General features: G+C 41.7%; 1 protein-coding gene across 3 annotated transcripts in view; it reads right to left on the bottom strand.

Annotated features, from left to right (window-relative positions):
- Positions 1-24,637, bottom strand: part of itpr2 (inositol 1,4,5-trisphosphate receptor, type 2) — a 65,111-nt gene extending 40,474 nt beyond the window's left edge. For 2 of the 3 annotated variants that reach the window (XM_019893947.1, XM_019893948.1), the window contains exons 1-28: positions 24,083-24,174; positions 16,681-16,751; positions 16,347-16,462; positions 16,161-16,247; positions 15,767-15,925; positions 13,923-14,021; positions 13,765-13,848; positions 13,515-13,661; positions 12,785-12,880; positions 12,394-12,438; positions 10,133-10,284; positions 9,509-9,608; positions 9,261-9,421; positions 9,046-9,187; positions 6,021-6,179; positions 5,573-5,745; positions 4,815-4,934; positions 4,524-4,706; positions 4,127-4,378; positions 3,894-4,041; positions 2,463-2,610; positions 2,004-2,191; positions 1,788-1,914; positions 1,655-1,712; positions 1,335-1,500; positions 1,034-1,201; positions 299-385; positions 72-197 (exon numbers count right to left, since the gene is read on the bottom strand). In XM_019893947.1, coding sequence (XP_019749506.1) covers positions 72-197; positions 299-385; positions 1,034-1,201; positions 1,335-1,500; positions 1,655-1,712; positions 1,788-1,914; positions 2,004-2,191; positions 2,463-2,610; positions 3,894-4,041; positions 4,127-4,378; positions 4,524-4,706; positions 4,815-4,934; positions 5,573-5,745; positions 6,021-6,179; positions 9,046-9,187; positions 9,261-9,421; positions 9,509-9,608; positions 10,133-10,284; positions 12,394-12,438; positions 12,785-12,880; positions 13,515-13,661; positions 13,765-13,848; positions 13,923-14,021; positions 15,767-15,925; positions 16,161-16,247; positions 16,347-16,462; positions 16,681-16,751; positions 24,083-24,174 — 3,654 coding nt within the window. Of the gene's footprint in view, positions 1-71; positions 198-298; positions 386-1,033; positions 1,202-1,334; positions 1,501-1,654; positions 1,713-1,787; positions 1,915-2,003; positions 2,192-2,462; positions 2,611-3,893; positions 4,042-4,126; positions 4,379-4,523; positions 4,707-4,814; positions 4,935-5,572; positions 5,746-6,020; positions 6,180-9,045; positions 9,188-9,260; positions 9,422-9,508; positions 9,609-10,132; positions 10,285-12,393; positions 12,439-12,784; positions 12,881-13,514; positions 13,662-13,764; positions 13,849-13,922; positions 14,022-15,766; positions 15,926-16,160; positions 16,248-16,346; positions 16,463-16,680; positions 16,752-24,082 lie in introns of all 3 variants that reach the window. The other variant, XM_019893945.1, reaches the window with a different exon arrangement.
- Between the last annotated feature and the right edge of the window lie 1,226 nt (positions 24,638-25,863).

The raw sequence follows: 25,863 nt of genomic DNA, 5'->3' as shown, positions 1-25,863 counted from the left end.
GAGGCAACGGGAGTTACGGTCAGGCAGTTTGTCACAAGATAAGTCACCCGGCAGTGGTGGTTAATGCTCACTTTTTCAAAGGGGATCTGAAGGAGGTCCAGCACCACTGTGTGTGCCCCCATGTTCTTCAGAAGCCGCTGCTGCTGTGTACGGATCTTTTTACCATGGTAACACAGTTTACTGAGCCGTAGCAAGATCTACATATGACACACAAATAACACTCTGTTGACAACTACCAGACAGACGTGCTCTTGACATCCAATGAGAAAAAATGTGAAGAGACAGGCATGAAACTTGCCTCTTTGACAATGTTGTAGTTGTTTTCCTTGTTGCTGTCTATTTGAGGTTTATTGTTCCCATCGTGAACTGCGCTCAGCCCAGTCTCCTGGCAAGACACAAAGAAAAATCAGTCATCACAAGCAATTTTAATGACGAATCGTACTCGGACATGCCAACCCCTATCAGAGCCTCTCAGGAACATTCAGGACATTTTGATTTTGAGGAGACGCAGGAACACATGTGTCTCAACCAAAACAACAAACAGGCGCCACGAGAAAGACTCTGAGCAACGTTCACATTTTCTTAAGATTTCTACTATAGTTCTTTCAATAGTTTTGAGTGACAAAATATTGACAACCTATTTGTTTTTAATTTCCGTTTTGAATTACTCAATATGATGTCTGAACTGTATCGTGAAATATACAATAACTTAGCAACGGTGATTTGCAGAATGGCATCACAAGAAATATCAGGTTGTATGGTCATTGAGAACAAGCTGAATAGATTTTAAAGAAGGTAAAATAAAAAAGAATGCAATGCTGAGAATATTTATTGTGCAGATCTGAAGAGTAAAAGCTACAACAAAAATAACTTATGTATTTATTATTCTCAATGTATACTTTTAACCAAAGAGGAATTCCACATTTTATGACATTTTTGCAAAATATGTGCCTTTGCTCAAGAAAGGTTGGGAAACGCAACGGTCATTTCAAGACGAACATTTCAACTGTGTTATGGATACCCTTTTATTTACCTCGATGTTTTGTTCTTTGCCCTGTCTGACACCAAGATCTTCACCATTGTAGACTCCATTCTTCTCCACCCACAATTCTGATTTTTCAACAGTAAGACGCAGTTGGTCCAAGTCGGCCTTGATCTGCTTGTAGTTCTCCACATCTTGCTCTGACACTAATAGCTGGACCTGGAAAATAGGCAGACACAGGAAATAAATCAAGCACAAATGGCAGTACAGTATTTAGGTTTAAAATAACCATTTAAATCCTTTAAGATACCACAATATCTAATTATGGTAACTGATGTCAACTTTAATGTACCTGTTTGAAGGCCTGTAGCACTTCAGCTCGCTGACTGAAGTGCTTGAAGATGAGCTGCAGTGACCCAGACACCAATGGAGGATAGTCTTGCATCATGAGATGGACCAGAACCCTCAGAAACGTTCGGCCACCTTCATCGTCAAGCTCCACTGCGCTTAACTCGGAGCTGAGATAAAAGGGAACTTGAATTCTCACTCACATTTGGACAGTCAAGTTCATTTGTGGATCGAGCATTATGCACAAGAAGCGATCATTTAATCGGTTTTAAGGAGAGCGTGAGGATGGTGTATGAATAGAAATTCAGTGCGTATTTGACCTACCTCCCAGCAAACATGCTCTCTGCTTTGGTCGCAATCTCATCAATGTCTGGCTCGGAAGCTGGACAGAAATCAAATTGTACAGCAGAGCATTGAGACAAGAGAAAATGAAGTTGAATCTTAAAAGGCATCTTACGTGTCATCATCAGGAGCATGTCAGTTTGAGAAGCGGCACTCTCGGATATGCTCTTCTCTCCAAACTCTTTCTTATAGATGGACAACAAATATGTGATCCTGTAATCCAGTCTCACACTCAGGATGAACTACAGAGAGAAGTGAGAACACCACCAAATTGGCAAACAGATGATCTTCAACCACACAACGCTGTGCGCATTGACATGGGAGCACATACTTGAAGGATCTCGATGATCTTTAGCTTGGTGTCCATCACCATGACGTCCTCATTGTCCAGAAGCATGTGTCCTTTGCCGTAGCGCAGTGAAGTAGGCGTGTCGGGCAGGCCTTGTGGCACACCTCGACTCATCACCATCTGGGTCATCATTTCTCCAACGCCGTGGATCGTGCGCAGAACATTGTTACCTGGAGGAGACGGCCAATTTCACACATTTGGACGGCTGTCTTGTATTTGTTGACATAGTCCACATGTTTCAGCCAAGCCACATTTGTCCACAAGAAAAGAGAGTATTCACTCTCACGTTCACACCATCACTGAGTGAGAACCAATTGCATCAGTCAGGTAAATGCGCCACTACGCCATCAGTGACTGTGCGATGAGCTAATTCGGTTAGATAGAATCAATACATAAAAATGACAGAGGCAGTCAACTAAAATCGCTTGTAGGAACACCCACCAGCCTCTGGACTTTTGGTGAGCTTGTTCATGAAAGTGAGCGGGTGTTGAACTATGTCCAGTATGGCCAGTAGAGTGCGGGTGAGTCGCAAGAGTTCACTAAAGCTGTAGAAACCAAAGTAAACCAGGTTACGAGCGAGATTCACCACCTAGAGGAGAGAAGAGTAAAATAAAGCCATTCAGAAATGCACAGTAGGAAAGTACTAGCGTACTGTATTTAAGCCTACAGACACATTGAACAGTTCCTCCCCCTGAAAGGTGCACACTTTTTGTCATACAGCATGTTAAAACTCTCTTTATTACCTGACATGACAGTAGAATATTATTTAAATGATCTTTGCCTCTAATTAACTTAACTATTACTTTAAATGTTGTCACAGTGTAAACAAAATTGGCCAATCAAAGCCTGGAGAGACAGAAGGCATAACCAAATAATACATCACTTGCTCATTTGAACTGCCACTCACAGAGCTTAGGGGGGAAACACGCAGAATGTCGCAAATGAGACTACTGTAATCTTATGTTATATTATTATCATTTTATGTTTAAGCATCATATTATTTCATGTTAAGCATTCCTAAATTATATTCTGTTGTGTAATGATTGCTTAGACATGTTTTTATATTGATAGGTTCTGATTGGCTGTTGAAGTAAGAGAAGCAGGAAGTGATTTTTGTTACGAGAGTTGTGTTCTCGAACGTGCTGCGGTGCAGACGTCTTTTTTTTTCCCCTTTTAATAAACTGCATTAAAGGATGCCATCTCTCCTTTTGTCATTCGTAAAGAAGAGCTATCCACTAAAAACAACGAACCCCTCAACTTACACTACTATAGTTTCTTGGCCAGATTATTTAAACCTGCAACAAAAGTTCAAAAGAAGGAATCGGACATCACTCAACCTCAAATCAAGGGTAAACATATATATATGTATGTATATAAGAGTGGTTTCCCAGATGCGAACGGCTGCAAATGGAGTGCCGCAGATGGCTGGAACCACTGGTGCCGACGTGACTGTTTTCTCTGGTTTGTCAAGTAAGTTGATCATCTCTCTAATATTTTTAATTGACTGCACATTCAAAAAAACACAACATAAAAACCAGTAACGTGTTATGTTTAGTAAACTCCATGAAAAATTTATGCTAGCAATGAAGCTGCGTGCGCATCCGCGTTAGTTAGCTGGGGCGTTTCTTTGGGCATTGTTGCGAGGGGGCGGGGACTGGGACATTCAATATTGCTAGCAGTTTGCAAATGTCATACACGAAACCAGAGATGCACATTCTGAGACCACTGTAAGCATTTCTACTTCTTCCTTTCATAATTTTTGCTGCTGTAAATTGGCAATTTCTCCATTGTGAGACAAATAAAGGTTTTCTTGTCTTATCTTATGTATTAACTGTATATGATATGCTTTGCAACTTGTCAGGTTAATTATACCTCTAGAGTCAGCTCATTCTTGTCTTTTTCCCCAAATGGAAAAGGCTGGCTGACCACATCCTTGAGATACTCTTCAACAAACTCCATGGTGGGAGCAAACTTCCTCTTCATCTCCTCTCTCGAGGAATCTGCTGACTCGTATTCAAATCTGCAGAGAAACACAATGACAATAGACATGTAACAGGTCACGATGTGTGTTCGTGCCATGTGGTCATCAGATGTCTGATGCTCACTCATGGATGGTGATCTTGGATGGGATCTCGGTCCAGAGGCGCGCATAGCGCACAGGAACCACAGCTTCTTGTGGGTCCCGGTCCACATGCATATGAAGCATGAGGCGACAGAAGGAGGCTCGCAGGTTGAAGGGCAGACAGTCATCAAACATGCAGCGCAAGATGAGATCCACAGGAAGCTGAGCGGAGATCTGATTGATGGCAAGATACTGACGGTCCAGGCACATTTTAGCAAACAGGTTCAGCTGATACCTGACAAGAGGAAATTAATGAGGGATTGGGAAAAAGGCTGGTTCTCTGCAGTAAAAACTCACTTGTCTGATTTTTCTCATCATTTCGCTACAGGGCCAAAAAAAAAAGTTTGAAGACAATAAGGAAGTAACAGCAATAAGGCCACCTGTAGTAAGTGATGATATCTACATCCATCTTATGGTTGCCTTTAGCATCCTGAGCCAGATGGCGGATGGATTTGCCATGAGGCTCCTTGTGGCTGTCGATCCAATAGAGCCAAACCTCCTCCTCTTCCCCGTCTTCCTGCATCAAAGAGGACTCCAGGGGTGTCTCGGTATTAGGGATTAGTCTGGATGTGAGCGTGTGACAGAGTAGTTGTTACAAAAATAAACAAATACATGTACGCACACACACAAATGAAAATGTGATATTCATGTCACCGCATGTTGTAACTCACTTTGTCTGGATAAGGATATCCGCATTGGCGGGGTTGAGCATAAATTTGCAAATAAGCTCCTGTGTGACAGGGATGGCGGTCTTATTGGACACACACAGATCTGAGAGATAATCCAAGAATCTGGAAGAAACCAGCACACACACTTCAGAAGCTAACTACTTAACAAATGAATGAATAAATACATAAATAAAAACTACAGTTGAAGCCATGGCCCCTGAGCTCATACTATTCAGAAAATCACCAATTGAAATTTTTCTGGTCAAAGATGCCTCTAAAGCAGCCGAAGTCGGGCAAAACCTCAAGTCAAGAGTAAGTGAGCGAGAGCTTTTTCTTTATCTTTTGAGTGTCTTACTGTGAAAGTGGCACACACACATCAATCTAAGATGCACAGTACAACATGATTAATGTGACAATGAGTCAATAACAATAATAGATGAGTGGAATATGCACAGAAAAATGAGCAGACAGATTCATTTCGGCACCCCTTCCCAACAATTCGGGAATCTCTGCGGCTCATAGTCTGCTGGCTCTCTCACTCAAATTAGCCATGCACTTAGTTGTGCAGTACGTTCAAACTCTGTCTGGGATGCTCAGAATAATATACAGTATTGCAGTAAGTCAACAATAAATTGACAATCACAGAGAGTGGAAAGTATACAGCAAAATGAGAAGCAAAGTTTTTCATTCTTTTTTTGCGAGGCGACCTGCCAGTTTCGACTTTATTAGCTGGTGAGGTGTGAGTGGTGACAATGAATTACCTGGGTTCTCGATTCCGTCTTAGAAGGCTGACAAATGTCTCAATTTCTTTCGCTGTGATGTGCTTTTCCAGCAGCTTGCGGTTGTTGTGCAGCAGAGCAGTGATGGTATCCTCAGCCAGAATCTCATACCCAATTTGAGACTGCATGATTGAGAACTTTTTTGCTATATACTCCTGTATGAATGGAATGAAAAATATAATAAATTGTTCTTGAATTAATATATAATAATTAACTTTTCAAAATGCCGTCACTTAATGTCAGTTAATGATGTAAGAAATCAGGCAGGTATTTGGTGCCGTATATGTACAGCAACCTACGATCCCAGCAAAGCTTTTTTTGTCCTATACAGTAGACAGTCTGACAAAACTTTTACAAAGTCTCCAAGTATCCTTAGACAACCTTGACTACTTGTGCGCTTGAACTCAACAAACTCTCCATTCAGACGTGCCTGGTTTTTGCGATAGTCCTGCTGGGAGTGTCGCAGCACTCTGTAGCAGAGTCTCAGCATATATTTAAAGTGGGAGTAGCGCTGGTCTCCCAAATCCTCCAACTTCAACATGGGGCCATCACCTTGGTCTGTGAATGGAGCCTTCAGGATACCAAAGATCTGAGGGGGGGAAAAAAAACAACAAAAAAAAAACTCCTGCATGAGTCAACTTCACATCTTTGGACTTTCATACCTTGAAGATACTAAATCTGCAGGTCCTAGTAGTAGTGTCTCCAATCAATGGCTGTTTTAATATTAATTGCACTGCGCATCCTTTTACATGGACGGATCAACCCGCATTGTCTGAACTGTTAAAAATATATAACCAAACAAACATCTCCAATCAATGGCTGTTTTAATATTAATTGCACTGTGCATCCTTTTACATGGACGGATCAACCCGCATTGCCTGAACTGTTAAAAATATATAACCAAACAAACAATGTTTAAGATACCTTACCAGCTTATCACTATTAAATATACTAATATACGTGTAAACAAATTCCCTTATTATAAATATTCCTCCAGTTGCAACTCTGGTTGGATGCTAGCTGCATTCAGGGCTCTACACGAACTTTTGCACTGGTAGCAATATTGCCAACAACTTTTTCAGCTGGACGCATCGGCACAGATTCGTTACCTGAGTACTGAGCAACTGTGAGCTCATTTTCAGCTGACGGAAAGTAGCAAAAGGGCTGTTCCTGACATGGCTAAAAATGGGTGGATTTTGCTGCTTAACGTGTACTTCCACAAATGCAATAAGAATCACAATGCAGATTTTAGAACAATGGAGGCGCATAGAACATATTGTAAAGAGAAATTTCGGGTTAATAGTTGAGACCCAACCACCCAGATACATATTGTGTTTTACAACAATAGTACCAACAGTATTTATAATTCCAATATGTACCACAAAATAGACAAGCGTGCTGTCTCCGTAGCAAAATAGTGCTAGTTAACTCTTTTATTCCCCATGACGCATAAAAATGTCAAGAAAAGACGCGACGACCGGCTACCCATGACACTTTAATATGTCTTTTCCTTTTTCTTTGTGCACAAGGGTCAGACGCACATCAGGCTTGTCTGCTTTGTAAAACATTTAAAATCTGTCCAGCAGGTGGCAGGTGGCAGGGATCATCCAGGATCATGCAAGCAGAAGTAGAGGGCGAGTAGAGGGTAGTTAGTAGAGTGTATTTGAACCAGTAGCGATGGAGAAATCAAAGCAATTCACCCGTGAGGATTGCTTTTGGAGAAGAAAATCTTCCACAATGACGAGGGAGAGGAATTTCTGAAAGCAGCAGAACGCTTTTTGTCCGCGCAAACGTAACAAGCAGCCAAAAGAGGCTCCGTGTGCACCAACATCATCTGCCTCATGCAAACGCCATACCGCAGCGTCAGTGCCTTCGCAAAAGCAAGCAAAGTCATTCCAGAATGCGATCTACCACATTTGTTGTGCCCTTGTGTCAGGGCAATTGCTTTATTTTATATCACACACAAAAAACTATGCATACATTGGATGGTGGGGGGGAGGGGGGTACACACACGCACATATGTGCACGTACACTTGCAAACTTAACACGTGCACACACTGAACACATTGTTTTACTTCTGTTTTACTTCATCAGTTCAACAGAGTGCAGATAAATATTTTTGCTTTTGTAATGTTATGTTGATTTGTAGAAGGAAAGCCTTATTTAGATGTCACAAATGCAAAAAAATGGTGGTGCCATACTTGGAAATTATGCTTGAAGTGCATCCTGATCCAAAAATGTATTTTTCTCCATTTTCCCCTCAGAAAAGGGGAAATCTCATGAAAGGTAGCTATTTTCTAATGCTGATTGCAGAAGAACAGAATAGACAATTTGTTTTTTTAGCTGAAAGAAGCGAGTCTCATCCTTCTTTTGGTTGGCTGCATGCTTATAATCGCAATAGAACACAATAATCTGTGGGTCTTGCAAATCAGTCGAAATCCAGTAAATTGTCTGGGACTGAGGGGTTTGCTCCTGTGAAAGTGGCTGTGATTGATTGAGTGAAATACATTTGCGAGCGGATTGGACGCACTGTCAAGCCCTGTCAGTGGTTGTGTACCGATACCGCACAGTAGAGGTGCCCAACCTTTTTTGACTGAAGATGTACTTTACAAGCAGCCAAACTCAGGCGATCGACCGTTCTCGCCCGTACATGCACAACACACACGCACGTGCATATGTATACATACACGCACACATGCATGCCATGATTAGCAACAGCCATAACAGACCCTAACATGAACGAAACACAAAAGTAAACTAGAGACAAGACCGAGTTTGTAAAAAGTAAATCACCGCCTTCCTTATTTGGACACCTGACACAAGGAGACGAGGACGGATTTTTGTAGCATGTCAAAGAACAGAAACGGCTCTGATCGCTAGCTGTTATTGCAGACTGCTGACCACTAACAACTTCCTGTAATGCAGGTCACGCTGCACTGTAGGTTAAAGGTGGTCTACTTTTTTATTTTTATATATTTTTTTAAACATAGTTTTTGTGTGGCTGTGAGTTTGCTAGGATACTTGGGGTGCAGTTCACACTAACTCAAAAATCTTTTTATTTTTCCCTACACCCTCCGCTGTCGACCACGATCAACTGATTGGGCAATCCTGTCATCGTGAGTTTATTCTGTATCTTTCCTATTTATTGTGAAGAAGGGGGAGGGGGGAGTTCTGGATCTGGTGGACATAATTTTTATTCTATTTGTTGTTTTTTTTTTTGCCCTGAGGAGATTTTGGAATTAAGCGACTAACCATGTATCGGACTGTAAATCAGCCATTGAAAAATGCAATATGAAGCCGCATTGTGGCGTTTGTACCACTGCAAACTACTACTAGTACTTCCCACAGACACATTTTAAACGTGCATGTTTGCGAAAGTGTGTGTGTGTGTGTGTGTGCGTGTGCGTGCGTGCGTGCGTGCGTGTGAGGGAAACTATTGAGATATACGTGCTGACCTGAGCGAGGATGTTTTGTTCTCTCATCAGTTTCTGCCTCTCTCGGTTGGGTGTAGAAGTGACCACGGACAGAACCTCCTGGCCATTGTTTGGAACCACACATACAAAGAAAACCAGGTCTTCCAGCAGCTTAGTCACAAACCTGCAAACAATGTTGGGGTATATAAAAACTTTGAACTCAGAAAAGCCAAGTTTGTGACCCGACTTGACTTTACCTTCTCTCATTTTGAGCAATGTTGCCATATTGAAGCTTCCTCACGGTAGCCTCAAGGACCTTGCTGGCATCGTTGGCATAATCCAAGTCTCTCACTTCGGACAGGGGAACGGATACAATCGCAAAAGCTTCCTTATCCTCTTTAGTGGAACAGGTGCCAATCTATTGTGACCGCCAGAGGAAATGCCTACGTCATTTATTTGAGTTGAACTTAGAGTAATTGTGTGAGCATCCTGTCGCTGGGCAAACCTTGAGCATGACTGGACGCTCCTCTTCTGCGTCAATGGGCACATTGGTGCTGGTCACCCATGTGTTGGTGCACAGGTGCCTCAGCCTCACATAAGAGTTTCTGTGAAACATCTGGGACGGTGAAGTCTCACATCTAACAAGGCTTTGAAAATTTGCTGAATTTTTAATGGGACTTAAATGGAGTTGGAAAACATCTTGCTCCATAATTATGTTTAGCATAACTAGATTTAATCCAAAATTTCTGCCATATCATGCAGGGTGCAATCCCCCTTCACAAACACTGATCATTTCAATAAGACCAAGGTCACAATTTCTTTACATTTATTCAAGTGACAATGGGACTTTACTAATCCTAAATACAAATGTTGAACATTTTAAAACAATGCTCAGACTGGCTTGTAACACATACACTACTTTCTCGTCAGGATGAGAAACTTTTCTCGTCCCAAGGAGAAACATATATATTTTTTTCCCCCATGACACTTTTAGGCACTCTGTACTCAGGGAAATACAGCTTTATTTTTCATAAAAGTGCATTATAAATTAAATGTAGTTTTATTATCCATTACATTACTTTCCTCTCCTGAATACGACTCAAGTAAATGTCACTTGTCCAATACTGACCTGGGCACCAAACAGTCAGCGCGCTGCAGCGTGGTGGCATCCAGCTCAAAGAGAGAGGCGATGTCATTGCCTTGTTTGACAGAAACCAGTGTAAAAGCAATCTTGTCTGCTGCCTGATGCTTTCTCTTGCAATATACAGAGTCCGTCTCATCCTACAGCAACAAACAAAAATATCCGGAGGACAGACATATTGGTGTACATGGACTGTAAGGCAAGGTCTGCATTTTGTGTACTATTATATAACTGAAAAAAAAAAAAGTATTTCACGTGACCATGTAGATTAGTTGCCCATGATTAAATTTTGGTAAAATGACATAATTTTTCCCCTCTTCTCCTCAAAAATAATAGAATGCTGTCTTAGTTTATTCTAGTATTGTATTGTATAGTTCATATTTTTAATCGTGTGCCGATGGGCATGTTACGGACATTTTTCACTGTACATACGTGAGAAACTGGTCAAAAAGTGGACATTTACATTCATACATACACTGAGATCAGAATATTTTTGTTTTGTTTTCTCTCCTGACTACAGGGTGTCATACATTACTTAAGGCAGTCACTTTATTGTGGTAGATTCTGAAGAAATTGTCTGATTGACCCAAGCTAAAATTTTCATTCGTTACAAATGCTCCATTCTTTCTTTAAAAAGACTGCATGTCTCTCTGGTTTCAAAAGGTCAGAACTCAGAAAATCCCTGGTGCGGTTTCTAGAAACTTCACATGGAAACGATTTTTGGATCTCTGGAGAAGTTTGAGACTTAGCATGGCAATTAACAAGAAATGGGAATTAACTAGAAATTTGGGACGGCAACTGTTAGGTACTGCACAGTGGGCCCTGGGTTTCCACACTCCATTTAATGCAAACATGTCTCATCATCCACCACCAAGTCATCATGAATAATTTGTTCATCAAAAGCGGATGCCCCATGTGAGGCCCCCGTGTGGCCAAATTACCTTTTGGTGCGATGCACATTGTTGAATGCCTCCAGGTGAAATTTTAGTGGCATATGTCAGACATGTCTCACCTTCACTTCAGTCATCAAACACGGTTAACTGCTGATAAATGAAGCCACATCCAAATCTGATGGTTTAAATTCGACAGATGTCATCTGAACTGAATTGACAGCTCTCTTAGTCGAACAGGTTTGCAAGGCTATGATGACAGTATTGTCACCCTCTTAAAACAATGGCCGAGGTTATATTTTCACAAAACTAGATATTTTTTTTGCCAATAACACCTCCTCAGGATGCTAGCCTCTCCTAATATCAGGTACATCCTGAGTTAAACAGATGATTCAATTCCACCCCATAAATGAAATTATTAATAAACATAAATTTATTCAGTATTTGATTGAGTTTTGCATGTATCCTTGACAAAAATAAAGTTTAAAAAATATTTAGTTTATTGTTTTAGGAAGGCGGCAATGCCGTCTGTAAAGTGGCGTATACTGCAGCATTAGCGTGCAGAAGTGAATGAGTTCATTACGCCTACTGTTTTTTTTTTTTTTTTTTTTGCATGTCACTCGGAAGCTCCCTCGTGGTGCCTTCGCACCTCAGCTTCGATAACCCCCCACCACCCCAGCCCCCGCCCCACAACCGCCCCTCCACCGGTCCACTTTGCATGTCACTCGGAAGCCCCCTCGTGGTGCCTTCGCACCTCAGCTTCGATAACCCCCCACCACCCCAGCCCCCGCCCCACAACTGCCCCTCCACCGGTCCACTGGTGACTCACCCCAGCAGCTTAACACAGACGAGCGGAGCGGAGCAGACAGCACGTCTTCTACCTTCCCACCCATTTCACAGAGCGCCCCTCACCCCCTCCACACAGCCCAGACGTTATGTAAGGAGCCCCCTGTGTGTCTGAAATTCAGCGTGGGCATAAGAAAGCGTGTGAGGGTGAGACAGATTGTGTGTTTGCTCACTGCCTGAATACAAATGTGCAAGGTAGCTTGGGGGCTTGAGAATCTAGATATAGAATAGGAGTAGGCATGCGTGTGTGTGCGTCTGTGTTCGGTGAGTTGTGAGTCGAAGAGAGCTTGCAAAATTGCATAACGAGACCGATGGGGGCATGGAGTTAAGACAAACAACTCCTTCTCATGACTCATTCGCTTGCGGTCTCACTCATTTCATGGCGTGACATGATCTAAAAAGTGGCTCACCTTCTTGCGCATAAATTATGAAGTGATACTACTGTATGTGTTGGTGCAAGGATGAGATTCCCAGGATGCCATTTAGCTCAAAGTCGTCATGAGACCAACTCACCTCTCCCTTGGGCTCCAATGTTTTGACTTTGAATTCAGGGTTTTCCTGCAGAGAAAGAAAAACGAAAAGTGACTTCAAAGGAAGAATTTTCTCATCAAAGCTTGGTCGGTCCTATCCATCAGCCAATCAAAACTGCAGTAAAGGCCTGACGCTGCCTTCATCAAAGGAAAGACTGCCACCTACAGCACAGTATCATCCTACTCAAGTGTGCTTATTCACTCATTTGTGCAGCATTGCATCACAATAGTCAAAACGTGAATAATACAATGCAATACAATAAAAAGAAATGATAGATTAGTTGTGTGTAATTATACAGATCGTGATCTCTAAAGTAAGGAAGCTTTGCTGCATTCGAAAAAAGTATCAGCATGTTATGTTGAAAAGGCCTCACCTCAGCTGCGAGGTAATTGCCAGTAGCGAGGTGCTTGAAGCGGAACAAACTGTTCCACTGGCCAGCCCCACCTCTGCAGGGGTCATAGTGAACGACCTGGGAAGAGATACCGGGTATAAAAACCCACAAATAAATGAATAAATAAACTGAAACATGAGGAAATGCACAAAGAAAGATCACATTTTTTTCCATTGAGAATGACTTTTGTTGTTGCATGAAGTTGGCCTGAGCCACAGGCCAACTTCATGTTGAAATTCCTCAGGCCCTGAGGAATTTCAACCTGGTGGAAATACGGTTGTATTTAAATTCCAGTTTGCTCTGAATGCCACTGAGTAAACCCTCTCTCTCTCTCTCTCTCTCTCTCTCTCTCTCTCTCTCTCTCTCTCTCTCTCTCTCTCTCTCTCTCTCTCTCTCCTTAGAATGACACACTGACAGTCATTTTGCATTCGTAAGTGAAACACCAGCGTATTTCACATCAGCAACTAGTGTTGGGAATAAAGTCAATTGTGGCAAATAAGTTGAACCTGATAGTGAGGAATTTTCACCACAAGTTAAGATGGAATTGAAAAGGCATTCAGAGAAATAAATGGTGGTAAGCAATTAATTTGAGCTTCTTTATAAAGCTACAAAAGCGACTTAAATTATTAGCTGTCCGCACAAGTCAGAGGAACACTGAACCATGTTTAAAAAAAAAAAAAAAAAAAAAAAAGGTAATCATTTCATGTTTTACCTCAACTTCCCAGAGAGCTTTGGAGCTGGTGGCAGAGGTGGCGGACTGTCGTAGTGTGGTACGGAGGAAGACATGCTGCTTTTTCTTGTAGTCGTCACAGGTCAGAAACTTCTCCTGCTCTGCGTGGAAGAGCCTCACCACATCTCCCTGGGAGAAGACACATAAGCATGGCAGAGCACGCTTGCGTTCACCCCGCCAGTTCAAACAGATTCACTAAAAATTCCACACAAATGGCAGCAATTGAACAAACCCCTTTCAGGATGTCTTCCTTGTAGTCGCTAAACTTCATGAACAATGTGACCTTCCAGCTCGTGTTGCAGCTGACGGCATTAACCTGCAACATGAAGCGGGGGCAGGGAGACGGGTGAACCAGCGAAACTTACAAAGTTCATGTACGAGTGGTCCCACCTCTTTGCAGCCAGCGTTGTCGAGGAGCTCAATATTACTGGCATGAAGAGGCTGCCCTGCGTTCACCGGCATCAGCACCACCTTGTCTCCAACCACCACCTTGAAATCAAGTTGGAGACATTTGTTGCTTAAACATCACAACGGATATTGACCACCAATTACTCTCCATGCAAAAGGTCTGAACCTCCCAATCCCATTTTGGAGGTGTTGTGTGCAACAGGGTGAATTGAAAACATGCTCACTGCAAATAGGATATCAGCATGTACAAGCACGTCTGCCACGGTGAGCTGGCATGAGTGCAGCGTACAAGGTCTCATAGCTCATGCTCTCCGTCACCAAGCAATAAATACATACATAGGTAAGGGTAAACAAACAGCAAATCGTCCTCCGTTTACCGTATGAATAATCACACTCTGCATGATAAACGACGTACGAATTCCAATATAGGATAACATAGCATCGTAATATACATGATCAGAATTATTTAACAGTAATTTAGATTGTGGATCATGTACATTCTTTTAAGTTCAGAATTTTACGGGCAAACTGTAACTAATTTGTAATACTATTTTCAACCTTATTTTTTCGTTCTCAAATTCTCTGACAGAGTCCTGTGCATGATAACATATCAATGATACCATTATTATTATTATTATTATTATTACCGTATTGGCCCGAATATAAGACGGCCCTGATCATAAGACGACCCCTCTTTTTGAAGACTCAAGTTTGAAAAAAATACTTTTTGAACACCAAATTAATTTTTATACAGAAAATAATTACAGTACATCTGAAACAAATGATTATAACAATATATTTGAGAGAAAAAGCATGTTATTTTGCCTCATTCAAATCTAAAGTGCAATCACATTCGTAAATGAATGGCTTCTGGTTTTTGAAATGTAAATTACATCATAACTTCTCCTCAGCTGCCGGTTAACCTGGCCGATCTTCGACCCACTTTTCTCAAGATTGTCACTACGTTTCTCCATTTTCTGTTATCTCTTCTATTATTTTCTTCTCTTTTCCTTCTTACCACTATTTTTCATTTTTCTTCTTCGTGCTACCGCTATTTTTATTTTTATTCTTCGTTGCAGGGGTTCACTTTGGCCTGGGGAGTCAAGTTCAGCATTCGCTTCAATGATATCTGGCGCCATCTAGCGTCGTGAATGGGTATAATGTCTAGACCCCGAATATAAGATGACCCCCACTTTTTCAGTCTTATTTCAATGTAAAAAACACTGTCTTATATTCGGGCCAATACGGTATTATTATTTAGTATCCACAACATTGCATTTGTCCATCAATCCATAACCCTGTTCAGAGTCACGGACGATGCAGCCTTTGCCAACTACAGTGTTTTTGCATTGAAAAAATAGCTTATTCATATACTGTATTTAGAGGAGGAGGAGTTTACCGGGATTTTCAAATCATTCCATTCTGTGTGACACGTTTTTTTTTTAATTTTTTTTTTTTATTAGGGCAGTATAACTGAATGGCATGCTATCTACTCTTAAGCACACTGTGGTTTCGAATGCACAATTTTGCAACCATGAAATTTTCAATGGTGCACTGGAGTATTTACAACAAAGTGTAGCAAAACTGAAGACATCGGGATTAGAGGAGCGGGAAAGCCTGTCTAACCATGCTTCTTAATCTCAGCCACTAACAATGGTCATGCACAATCAAGAGCGATACCTTCAACCACAGGTTGCTAAAGCCAGAGAAGAGGGACAAAATCAGAAAAGTTCCTGAAACTGGACAAACAATCGAGAAGGGAGTTTCCATTTTGGCGCATTGTTAGTGTCGGCAGAAGTGACAAGCGCAAGCAAAAGGGTACCTACGTTGTCTCCTTCACTGCGCAGCTTCCAGAAAGGCTGAATGTAGAACCAGGAGCCCTCGTTCCCAGCTGGGTCCAGAGAAACTCGCATGGCATTTTTTTCCAGCAAGGCAGGGAGACGCTTGTTCACTGTCAAGTACTTGTTACTCTTGATGTGCAGGAGCTGAGAGCCAAAAATTGGGCACGTTCACAGATTGGTAATATAACAGCGGATCTTACTTGCATCGAGAAACGGTTGAAGCACAACCTGCCTTATTAAATCAATTTACTGACATACGTGAGGAATGATTACTGGAGGCGATTACAACTACAGGGACAAGCCGTAATAAGCGGAACAAACACAACACGGCTCTGCAGTGAGGACAACCAGACGACACAAGTGTGCAGATCGGCCGTACCTGTACAACATTACTGTATTTAACAACTTCTCCGAGGAGCTTCTTATTTTCGGACTCATTCTGCTTCTGCTCAAGCTCTGCTGCATGCTGGGAAGCAAAAACAGTCACCAATTTTTTTTTTTTTTATAAGGTATGCAAGGAAGGTGTTAATGCATGACGGCTGATGTGGGCTGGATAAAGTTAAACCTGTAACTTCTTGAATAGGTCTGCCTGCGTGTTGCTCCCTTGTTTTCCTTGTTTCGCCTTCCAGAATTGCTTCTGGGCAGAGTACCTGTTCATGGGACACACCTTGAAGAGGCAATCTGAAATGAAGACGAACAAAGCAGTCAGGCACGGTAGTATTACCTCCATGAGTCAGCCTGTGATTAAGGCAGAAATGCACTTGAGTTGGAGGACATGTTTATTTACCAAGCAGAGTAAGTTAAACACAACAAAACGTCACCGGAGCACACAAAAAGCCCTCGGTGAGGCGCTTGGTTGGCCTCGACTGCTTTTTGCGTGCGCGGCCTATTGCACATACCTCTGAATTTTTTGGGAGGGTTTGCCAATTCCCCCGCATCAGGCTGGACGACGCACCTGTCGTCGACAAGACTGCACAAAAGAGCAACACAAGTGCAATCAACAACATTACATGTTGTCCTTGTAGCTGATAATGTGCACTAGCCATGAATGTGTGTGTGCCTGGTGTTGACACACTTTTGCTCTCTGTTATCAAGTGTGTGCATAGTTCTTGGTTGTCTTATTCAAGATGAAGCCATTGAAGGCTACGAAAGTGAGCACCAGTGGGATGTTGCCGCAAAGGGAAACTGTGCAGTGTTGATTAGAGACCATGTTTTTTTTTTTTTCCAGTTAATGTGCATGCTTCAACATTATTGACTTGCACTCACTGGGCTACAATTGTAGCTACTACTGCACAAACGGAATCAAGCGCATGGGCTGTGTCAATGGTCGAAAATGTATGCATGAAAAAAAAATGTATATATATATCTATATATATATATATAGATATATATAGATATATATATAGATATATATATAGATAGATAGATAGATATAGATATAGATATATATACTATACACACACACACACACACACACACACATACATACACACACATATACAAGGCGGCCCAGTGGGCCAGTGGTTAGCGCATCGACCTCACAGTGCAGAGGTGCCAGGTTCAATTCCAGCTCCGGCCTCCCTGTGTGGAGTTTAAATGGCCTGCGTGGGTTTTCTCCGGGTACTCCAATTTCCTCCCACATTCCAAAAACATGCATGGCAGGCTGATTGAACAGTCAAAATTGTCCCTAGGTGTGAGTGTGAGTGCAGATAGTTGTTTGTCTCTGTGTGCCCTGCGATTGGCTGGCAACCGGGCCAGGATGTCCCCCGCCTACTGCCCAAAGACAGCTGGGAGGATCGGCTCCAGCACGCCCCGCAACCTTTGTGAGGATAAGCAGATCAGAAACTGGATGGATATACATATACATATGGATAGATAGATAGATAGATAGATATGTTGAGTTCAATATTATTGTGTTCATAGTACAACTGCACTGCATCATGCAGAGAGCTGTGTTGTTTTTGTTTCCTTTTTTTTTTTTCAGTATTCAGTCATTCTTGCTAAATTAATATCGTACGCATGTTAACAACGCCACTCAGTTTGATGAACTGCAGTTCTAAACCCAAACTAAATATACCATATCGGACAAAAAAAAAAACAAAAAACAAACAAACAAAAAAAAAAAAACAAACACTTAACTCATGCACCATAATTAGTGGTGTCCATTTGACCAGATTTCCTTGATCGCTAAAGGTAATATAGAATGTAGATGTGAGACTAATGCTCCCTTGACAAGTTCTACAATAACAGAGGTCTGCTTGGATGTAGCTCAGCTTATGTTGTTCTTTACACAGCAAACAAGTTAAGACTGAAGTAACCCACGATTAATCAGCAATCAATTCCATACAATGAACTGAATTCTTTCACAGTCTCTTAGTAGATGATTATGCCATTCTCTACTTGGATGGAGGTCATTACATTGTGAAGTTGTGGTCAGTGGATGTTGACAGTTTTATTGCCGCATTACTCTTTACACTCAATTCAATACTAATACACAAAAGGCGGAAAAACACAAGCAAATCCATTCATCCTGCTGTAATGCAATGCACAATCACCCGATTCATGCAACGCTGGTAACTGCTTAAACAAGCCCAGCCCTTTGTTGGTCACTGTCAATCCATAGCCTGAGCTCTATTTCCTAAAAAGTCCCTATTAGGATGAGATTGAGCGAAACTTGAAGCCAACACGCGAAATCACACAGTGCAAGACAGGTGAACAAGAAAGTGCTCAAAGCTCATGAATAAGTAACGCCAATCAACAAAGGAGGAGCTTTGACGAACACACTCGCTCTGTGTGTCCGGTTTTCTCAGTAAGTGGGTTAACCATGAACCACAGATAAAGCAACCAGGCTGGACACACAAGAGCTAATTATAGCCCCGGAGACGGTGTTAAACACACTGAAACAACAAGATAGAGACGAGAGAACAGAATGAGGAAAAGGCGGGAGAAGAAACGTTATCCGTGGAGGATATTTTACACAACACATGCCTGCTCCTGCATGCTGGTGACATAGAAACTTAGAAGACTGTAAACACACCGTGCAGCAAAAGAAGAAGAAGAAGAAAAAAAAAGACTGGAACCGCTAATGCCTTTGAGATCTTTCAATTCAGACCAAAACTTTCTGAGCAAACCATTCTGGAAAAGTATGCATTTAAACTTCCATCAACCTTGAGCACTCTTATTGTGGTCAATTGTCACGTCGACCAGGGTTCCGGAATTGTGTTTCAACCGTACACGTTTCACCGTTCAGACTTTTTTAGGACGTTATCACAACATCACAGTACGTCATAGTGTCGATGAATCTGGACGGCCCAGGTGAACTTGGAATAACCTGAAATGTCTTCTGACTTCTGGTTGTTGGGAATATAAAAGGCGTGTGAGTGGTGAAGAGATTTGATGTTAACCGATGCAAACAAAGACACTACGCCCAGCTCAACTAAAAGTGTGCTCACAGGGGTTGGGCTCTTTGCCTAGAGGTAATCTCTCAAGAGGTTAAGAGCGCTCCTTGTCGAAGTTATTTTACTGCCTCGCCATACAATCACATCATGGACACTTTGATATTTACTGTCCCTATTTGTCTCCTTGCATTTGTATCAACACAGGTGCTATTCAGTTTTAGGAGCTTTTCTGTGAAATTCCAGAGTGTGGAATTAAATAGTTAAGAAGGGATTTCCCTTTTTTTTTTTTAAAGATCCAAATTAGAAATATGGTTCCTCTTTGGCATTTTGAAATTAAAAGAAGAACAAAATGTCTAGAAAATCTGGTTTTAAAAACTTTTGAGGAACAAAGTGTCCCAAACCGTAAGACCAATATTGAGAAAGAGAGGGTGGGGCAAAGTCATTCCTCAGCCAGTTGATCGTGCTTGTTTTGCAGGATTCAAATAGCACGGGGGCACGCTGAAATGCTTTCAATTCAGGGTCGGCTATAGTGCAGCCAAACGAATTGCTGTTGGCGTATGTTTATTTCCACAACATACAGAAATTCATCTAGGACCGGTGAAGACACTGCTCATGTACATGATTTTCCACAATAATTATCAAAAACGATTTAACAGTTAGGAAACAGATAAATACCAATATGGAAAGAAAACTTTACTGTGATTTTTTTTTTTTTTTTAATCAATGCAAGAGTTTACATTTTCAAATGTTCATAGGACAACACGACGTCCCATCACTGGTGAACCATTCATGTTGCCCTGGGAGTTACATAAACCTGCAGGCATCATGTTGGTAACCCATGATTTAGGTTGGCCAGGTAACCAACCTATAAAATACTGGCAGTTCATTAGACTGAGAGATCTAAAGTACAACACAAGTAACAGGACGATAAAGATTGCTTAACCATTAAGTATTCATGTTTGTATTTTCTCAAGTGTGACCTGGGTTCAATAGAACAGAACAACTGAGAAATGGCCAACAAACTAAAGCTACCTGTTAGTGTCTTCCGCCTTATTCTTCTCTCACCTTAGTTACAAATGCCAAATATTGAATTTCAACTCTGCTTTTGTACTCATGGTAGTGCTGTACTCTCATGATGAGAAACCACAAACGCGTTTCTTTGGGTTAGACTGAGCAAAAATATTTTTACAGATGGCTGTTGCCCGCACAATGTTGATTTGCAGGAGAGAAGGCAGAGCGGCAAAAAGGTTATCACGGCGTATGTGGTCCAAATTGATCAGAATATATATATGTATTTCTTCTTTTTTTAACGACAAATTATGTATTTTAGTTTATCTATGTATGCCAGTAACATACTGTACAGCAGGGGCCACCAACTCCTGTCCTCCGAGGGCCCCTATTCTGCATGTTTATCCAAATTAGAAATATGGTTCCTCTTTGGCATTTTGAAATTAAAAGAAGAACAAAATGTCTAGAAAATCTGGTTTTAAAAACTTTTGAGGAACAAAGTGTCCCAAACCGTAAGACCAATATTGAGAAAGAGAGGGTGGGGCAAAGTCATTCCTCAGCCAGTTGATCGTGCTTGTTTTGCAGGATTCAAATAGCACGGGGGCACGCTGAAATGCTTTCAATTCAGGGTCGGCTATAGTGCAGCCAAACGAATTGCTGTTGGCGTATGTTTATTTCCACAACATACAGAAATTCATCTAGGACCGGTGAAGACACTGCTCATGTACATGATTTTCCACAATAATTATCAAAAACGATTTAACAGTTAGGAAACAGATAAATACCAATATGGAAAGAAAACTTTACTGTGATTTTTTTTTTTTTTTTAATCAATGCAAGAGTTTACATTTTCAAATGTTCATAGGACAACACGACGTCCCATCACTGGTGAACCATTCATGTTGCCCTGGGAGTTACATAAACCTGCAGGCATCATGTTGGTAACCCATGATTTAGGTTGGCCAGGTAACCAACCTATAAAATACTGGCAGTTCATTAGACTGAGAGATCTAAAGTACAACACAAGTAACAGGACGATAAAGATTGCTTAACCATTAAGTATTCATGTTTGTATTTTCTCAAGTGTGACCTGGGTTCAATAGAACAGAACAACTGAGAAATGGCCAACAAACTAAAGCTACCTGTTAGTGTCTTCCGCCTTATTCTTCTCTCACCTTAGTTACAAATGCCAAATATTGAATTTCAACTCTGCTTTTGTACTCATGGTAGTGCTGTACTCTCATGATGAGAAACCACAAACGCGTTTCTTTGGGTTAGACTGAGCAAAAATATTTTTACAGATGGCTGTTGCCCGCACAATGTTGATTTGCAGGAGAGAAGGCAGAGCGGCAAAAAGGTTATCACGGCGTATGTGGTCCAAATTGATCAGAATATATATATGTATTTCTTCTTTTTTTAACGACAAATTATGTATTTTAGTTTATCTATGTATGCCAGTAACATACTGTACAGCAGGGGCCACCAACTCCTGTCCTCCGAGGGCCCCTATTCTGCATGTTTGAGATGTTTCCCTCCATCAACACACCTGATTCAAATGATCAGCTGATCCGTGAGCCCTGCAGAACCTCAAGAGCGATCCTGATCATTTTGATCAGTTGTGTTGGAGGAGGGAGACGTCTAAAACATGCAGCAGAGTGATCCTCGAGACCCGGAGTTGGTGAGCCCTGCAGTATCGGAACGTGCTACACAAACAAATGATCTTCCACTGGATGGCAGAAAGTACAAGTGACCTGTGTTTCAACCTGTTGCATTCATACAACGGAACAAGAGGTTGTGTTTAGCTGAATCGACGTAGACTTCACATTGTACATTTTGGAGTCGATTGAGACGAGATGGCCATTTATTTCAGGATATATTTTGTCATGGTTTTGTGTGGTGGTGTGCCCTGAAGTTTTTCTTTGCATTAATGTGTGCCTTGACTCAAAACGTGTTGGAGAAAATAGTGCTAAACAAGAATATTGAAATCTTCCATAGACATACTCATATCATGTTTGCACTATTTGATATTAAGTAGATAAATTCGATACTACTTTTTTTTTTTTTTTAACATACACATACCAGTACAAGTATTCACTCTTGGGTATCGCTCGCTGATCCTGATCCCAATATCGATACCACCAATACAGGTGGGCAAACTACTTTTGGTTTGTGGGTTTCAGAGGAAGGTTACGATTAAGAAACTAAATATCTGTTTGTTTCAAATATGATTGCACTTATTTTAAAAGGGGCGTTTGGTTACAAAAAAAAAAAAAAGCTTGCAATATCTCAATTTTTTTTAAAGTGACGACAATTTGCAATTTTGGTATTTTAGAAAGAAACTACATTGATGCACATAATTCGCTTTGGTCGGCGACATAAAATGATGTGCTGGGCTGGATCTGGCCCCCGGGTCCTGAGTTTGACACCTGTTCTCTTGTACTTATGAAATATAAAATTCAATTTGTACAATAACAGATCATTTTGAGCAAAGACCTTTGTCTTTCTGACAGATTTGATGATTCACTGAGGTGTCAAATGGCCAAAGTTTAGCACCAACTACGAGCAAGGAAGACTTGTTCGATATCAGATTTGTTTTTGTCTTAAGTATTGGTGGCTGGTGCCACGGTGGACAAATGGTTAGGACGTCCACCTCACAGCACGTTCTGCGTGGGACAGTCTAAATTGTCCCTAGGTGTGATTGTGAGCACGATGGTTGTTTATGTGTGCCCTGCAATTGGCTGGCAACGAGTTCAGGGTGTACCTTGCCTACTGCCCAAACACAGCTGGGATAGGCTGCAGCACGCCCGTGACCATCATGAGGATAAGCAGATAAGAAAATGGATGGATTAATCAGTACCAAAATGTGCATTGTCATGGTGCAATGATTTTCACAAAGAGGCATGTACTATTATGAAGGGCAAATAAAAAATGTAAAAATCTGCGTCATGTGTCATGGTCAAGGTAAAAAGTAAAATTAAGATCAAAAACAATTGTGCCTTCCAGGTATGTACCCAAAATAATGCAAAGGCGCTTCCATTCACAAAAATTTGTGGAATTTGTTCCAGAAGGACTTTTAAAGAACCTGCACGCAATTAACTAGTGAAAGCGGTTCAGGGTGTACCTTCCCTACTCCCTAAAGACAGCTGGGATAGGCTCCAGCATGCCCACGACCCTCGTGAGGAAAAACAGATTAGGATGGATGGAGATTGGTGGATGGTATCGGCATCCTTCTTCAGTACCCAATACCCTGTATTAAGACCGTTATCGGCCGAAAAACGATACCTTGGATCGGTACTTGTCGATCCCTCTTATCAAGTTATTTTTTACGTTTTATGTTGGGTGTAATTTCCTGTTAAGTGATTGACAGTCCACTATTTTTAGATTACAAAAATAGCACTGCAGTGCACAAGCAAAAATGCCTTCATTTTTAAAACGCCACCAGGACAGTGTCATGAGTCTCCACCCTGCATTGTTGAGTTGACTACTGTTGATCGCGGTTTCACTTAAGTGGGAAATTTTGTGGCACGTAAGCAGCATGGCACGAACAAGCGCCACTTCCTCCTCAGTGGGACACAACCAAAAAGAAAAAGAAAGTCGATCGTAATCGTTTGCACTTGTCTTCCTGCTTTGCATACCAGTTACTTTTGCGTCAAGTATTGGACGGGAAGCGGCTGCAGAGTTCCATTTACATGATTGTGTGATTTTAGCTTGTGAGGGAAACAGAGAGAGCGACACACACGCACGCACGCACGCACGCGCGCACACACACACACACACACACACACACACACACGCACACACACACACACACACACACACACACACACACGTGGAAGAGTTCTTCGTCCAGATTGCTTAGTTTGAAAGAGACGTGGAACGGTGAGGAGCGACGTACCCTAAAGTGCTGATGAAGCCGTTCACCGAGCCTTCCGCGTAGAGAGACACGATGTCTCCAATGTGAAGGAAACTGGATCTGTGCTCTGACATTTTGGAGACGTGAAGATCTGCTTCAAACTCGTCCTGCCTCCTCCATTGCCCCCATGTCTTGCTTGAAGTAATCCACGCGTTGCGGCGCTCGTCCAGATCATCAACTTTCCCTCTTCATGTTCGACTTCATCAGTGGGCCGATTCAAGTAGCGCAAAGGACGTGTATTTGTATTTCACACGAACTTCTTGAAAGAAGTGGCGTCTTCTGTCAAGCTTATTGAACTTCTTCCTGTATGTCAGAGTGGCAGAGATCTGCTTTTCACATCCACTTCAAGGGGGCGGAGACTTGCTGCTGTCAGGCCGCTGAGCAAATTCCGCTCAGTGCTCCTTTACAGCCAAGCAGGCCCTCACTACAATACGCCTTGTTGCAAGGGCCGGCTTTTGCTGTGAGCAATGTGGACGACTCCCTAGGGCAAGATTTAAGTGAGGGCGCACGTGTACGGAAGCCCGAAGCTGCCAATGTGTAATTATAATAAAAATATTATGACTGGCAACTACGTCCGAATGTACTCGCAAAAACGTTCGAACGTACTTGTAGACTAAATGCATTCCTACAGATGTAGTTGTTTTTTTCAAGCATTTGGCCTACACTATGCCAATACGTTCACAAGTTAAATGAGTAAACATTGTTCATTTGTAATTTTATGATTTTATTATGTCTGCAGTGCTTGATTTACGTTTCACATTTCCCATAATGCCATGGGATATTGACTTCTGCATGCAAAAAACGCAGTGGCATTCAGGGGGAATGAAGAAACGGATTTAAACCTTTTGTAATCAAACCAATACTAGTATGTTCCCAAATTAAGGAAGGAATCATTATTTATCTTAATTGGCTGAATTGGTTGCAGTGTATGATTATATATGGAGAATTATTTTCCCTTAATGTATGCACAAGTCAATACCCTGTGGAATTATGAGAAAAGGCTATGTTTGTAGCATTTAGCCTACAAGTACGTTTGAACGTATTTGCGAGAACGTTTGAATGAACTTACGTTAGAATTTATGTAACATATGTTTGAATGTACTTGCAAGTACGTTTGAACGTATTTGCCAATCAGATTATTTTTACTCCACATTGGAAGCTCCACCCTTTTGTACTGGGCACTCTCAAAGTCACATCAACTTGATGAGTCTACCCTTTTCTACTGAGAGGCGAACAATTGCGGCTAATGGCGAAATTAGAAAAATGCGTGTCACGTCAGATTCCGTCCAAGGTCACGATTCACAAAAAGTTCACCGAACGTTTGCCAACACTTTTAGTGAGTTTTATTTTCACAATAAATTGTTGAACATATTCAAAACATTTGCTACATTAAAGAACCCTGACGAGAATGCAACATATGCTATCTTTGAAAACAAAAACACTCGCAATTGTTCGCCACTCAGTGGGATTGGGGCTTTACTAGAGCCCCTACCTCATTGAGCAGGGATCCTCACCCATCAGAGGGGTGTCGGTGCCCCGTACTCCTGAACCAGGGATGGGCAATTATTTTTCCCTGGGGAACAACTGAGAAGCAGAAAATATTGTGGGGGGCGGGGCCAAAAGTTTGAAATCTAGTCCGGTTATCAATTTTATTTCTACTATGAAAGCGCAGAGCAACTTCCCGGAGTCTTCACGGAGACTTCAGGGTTGTCTACCGCTGACGAAGCTTCTGTGAGAGAAGCGAAACGTCCTTTTTTGCTTTT

This window comes from Hippocampus comes, unplaced genomic scaffold, assembly GCF_001891065.2.
Source record: "Hippocampus comes isolate QL1 unplaced genomic scaffold, H_comes_QL1_v1.1 scaffold104, whole genome shotgun sequence".
NCBI classification, from domain to species: domain Eukaryota; kingdom Metazoa; phylum Chordata; class Actinopteri; order Syngnathiformes; family Syngnathidae; genus Hippocampus; species Hippocampus comes.
The sequence above is the reverse complement of the archived record's forward strand: the minus strand, read 5'-3'. Positions and strand labels throughout refer to the sequence as shown.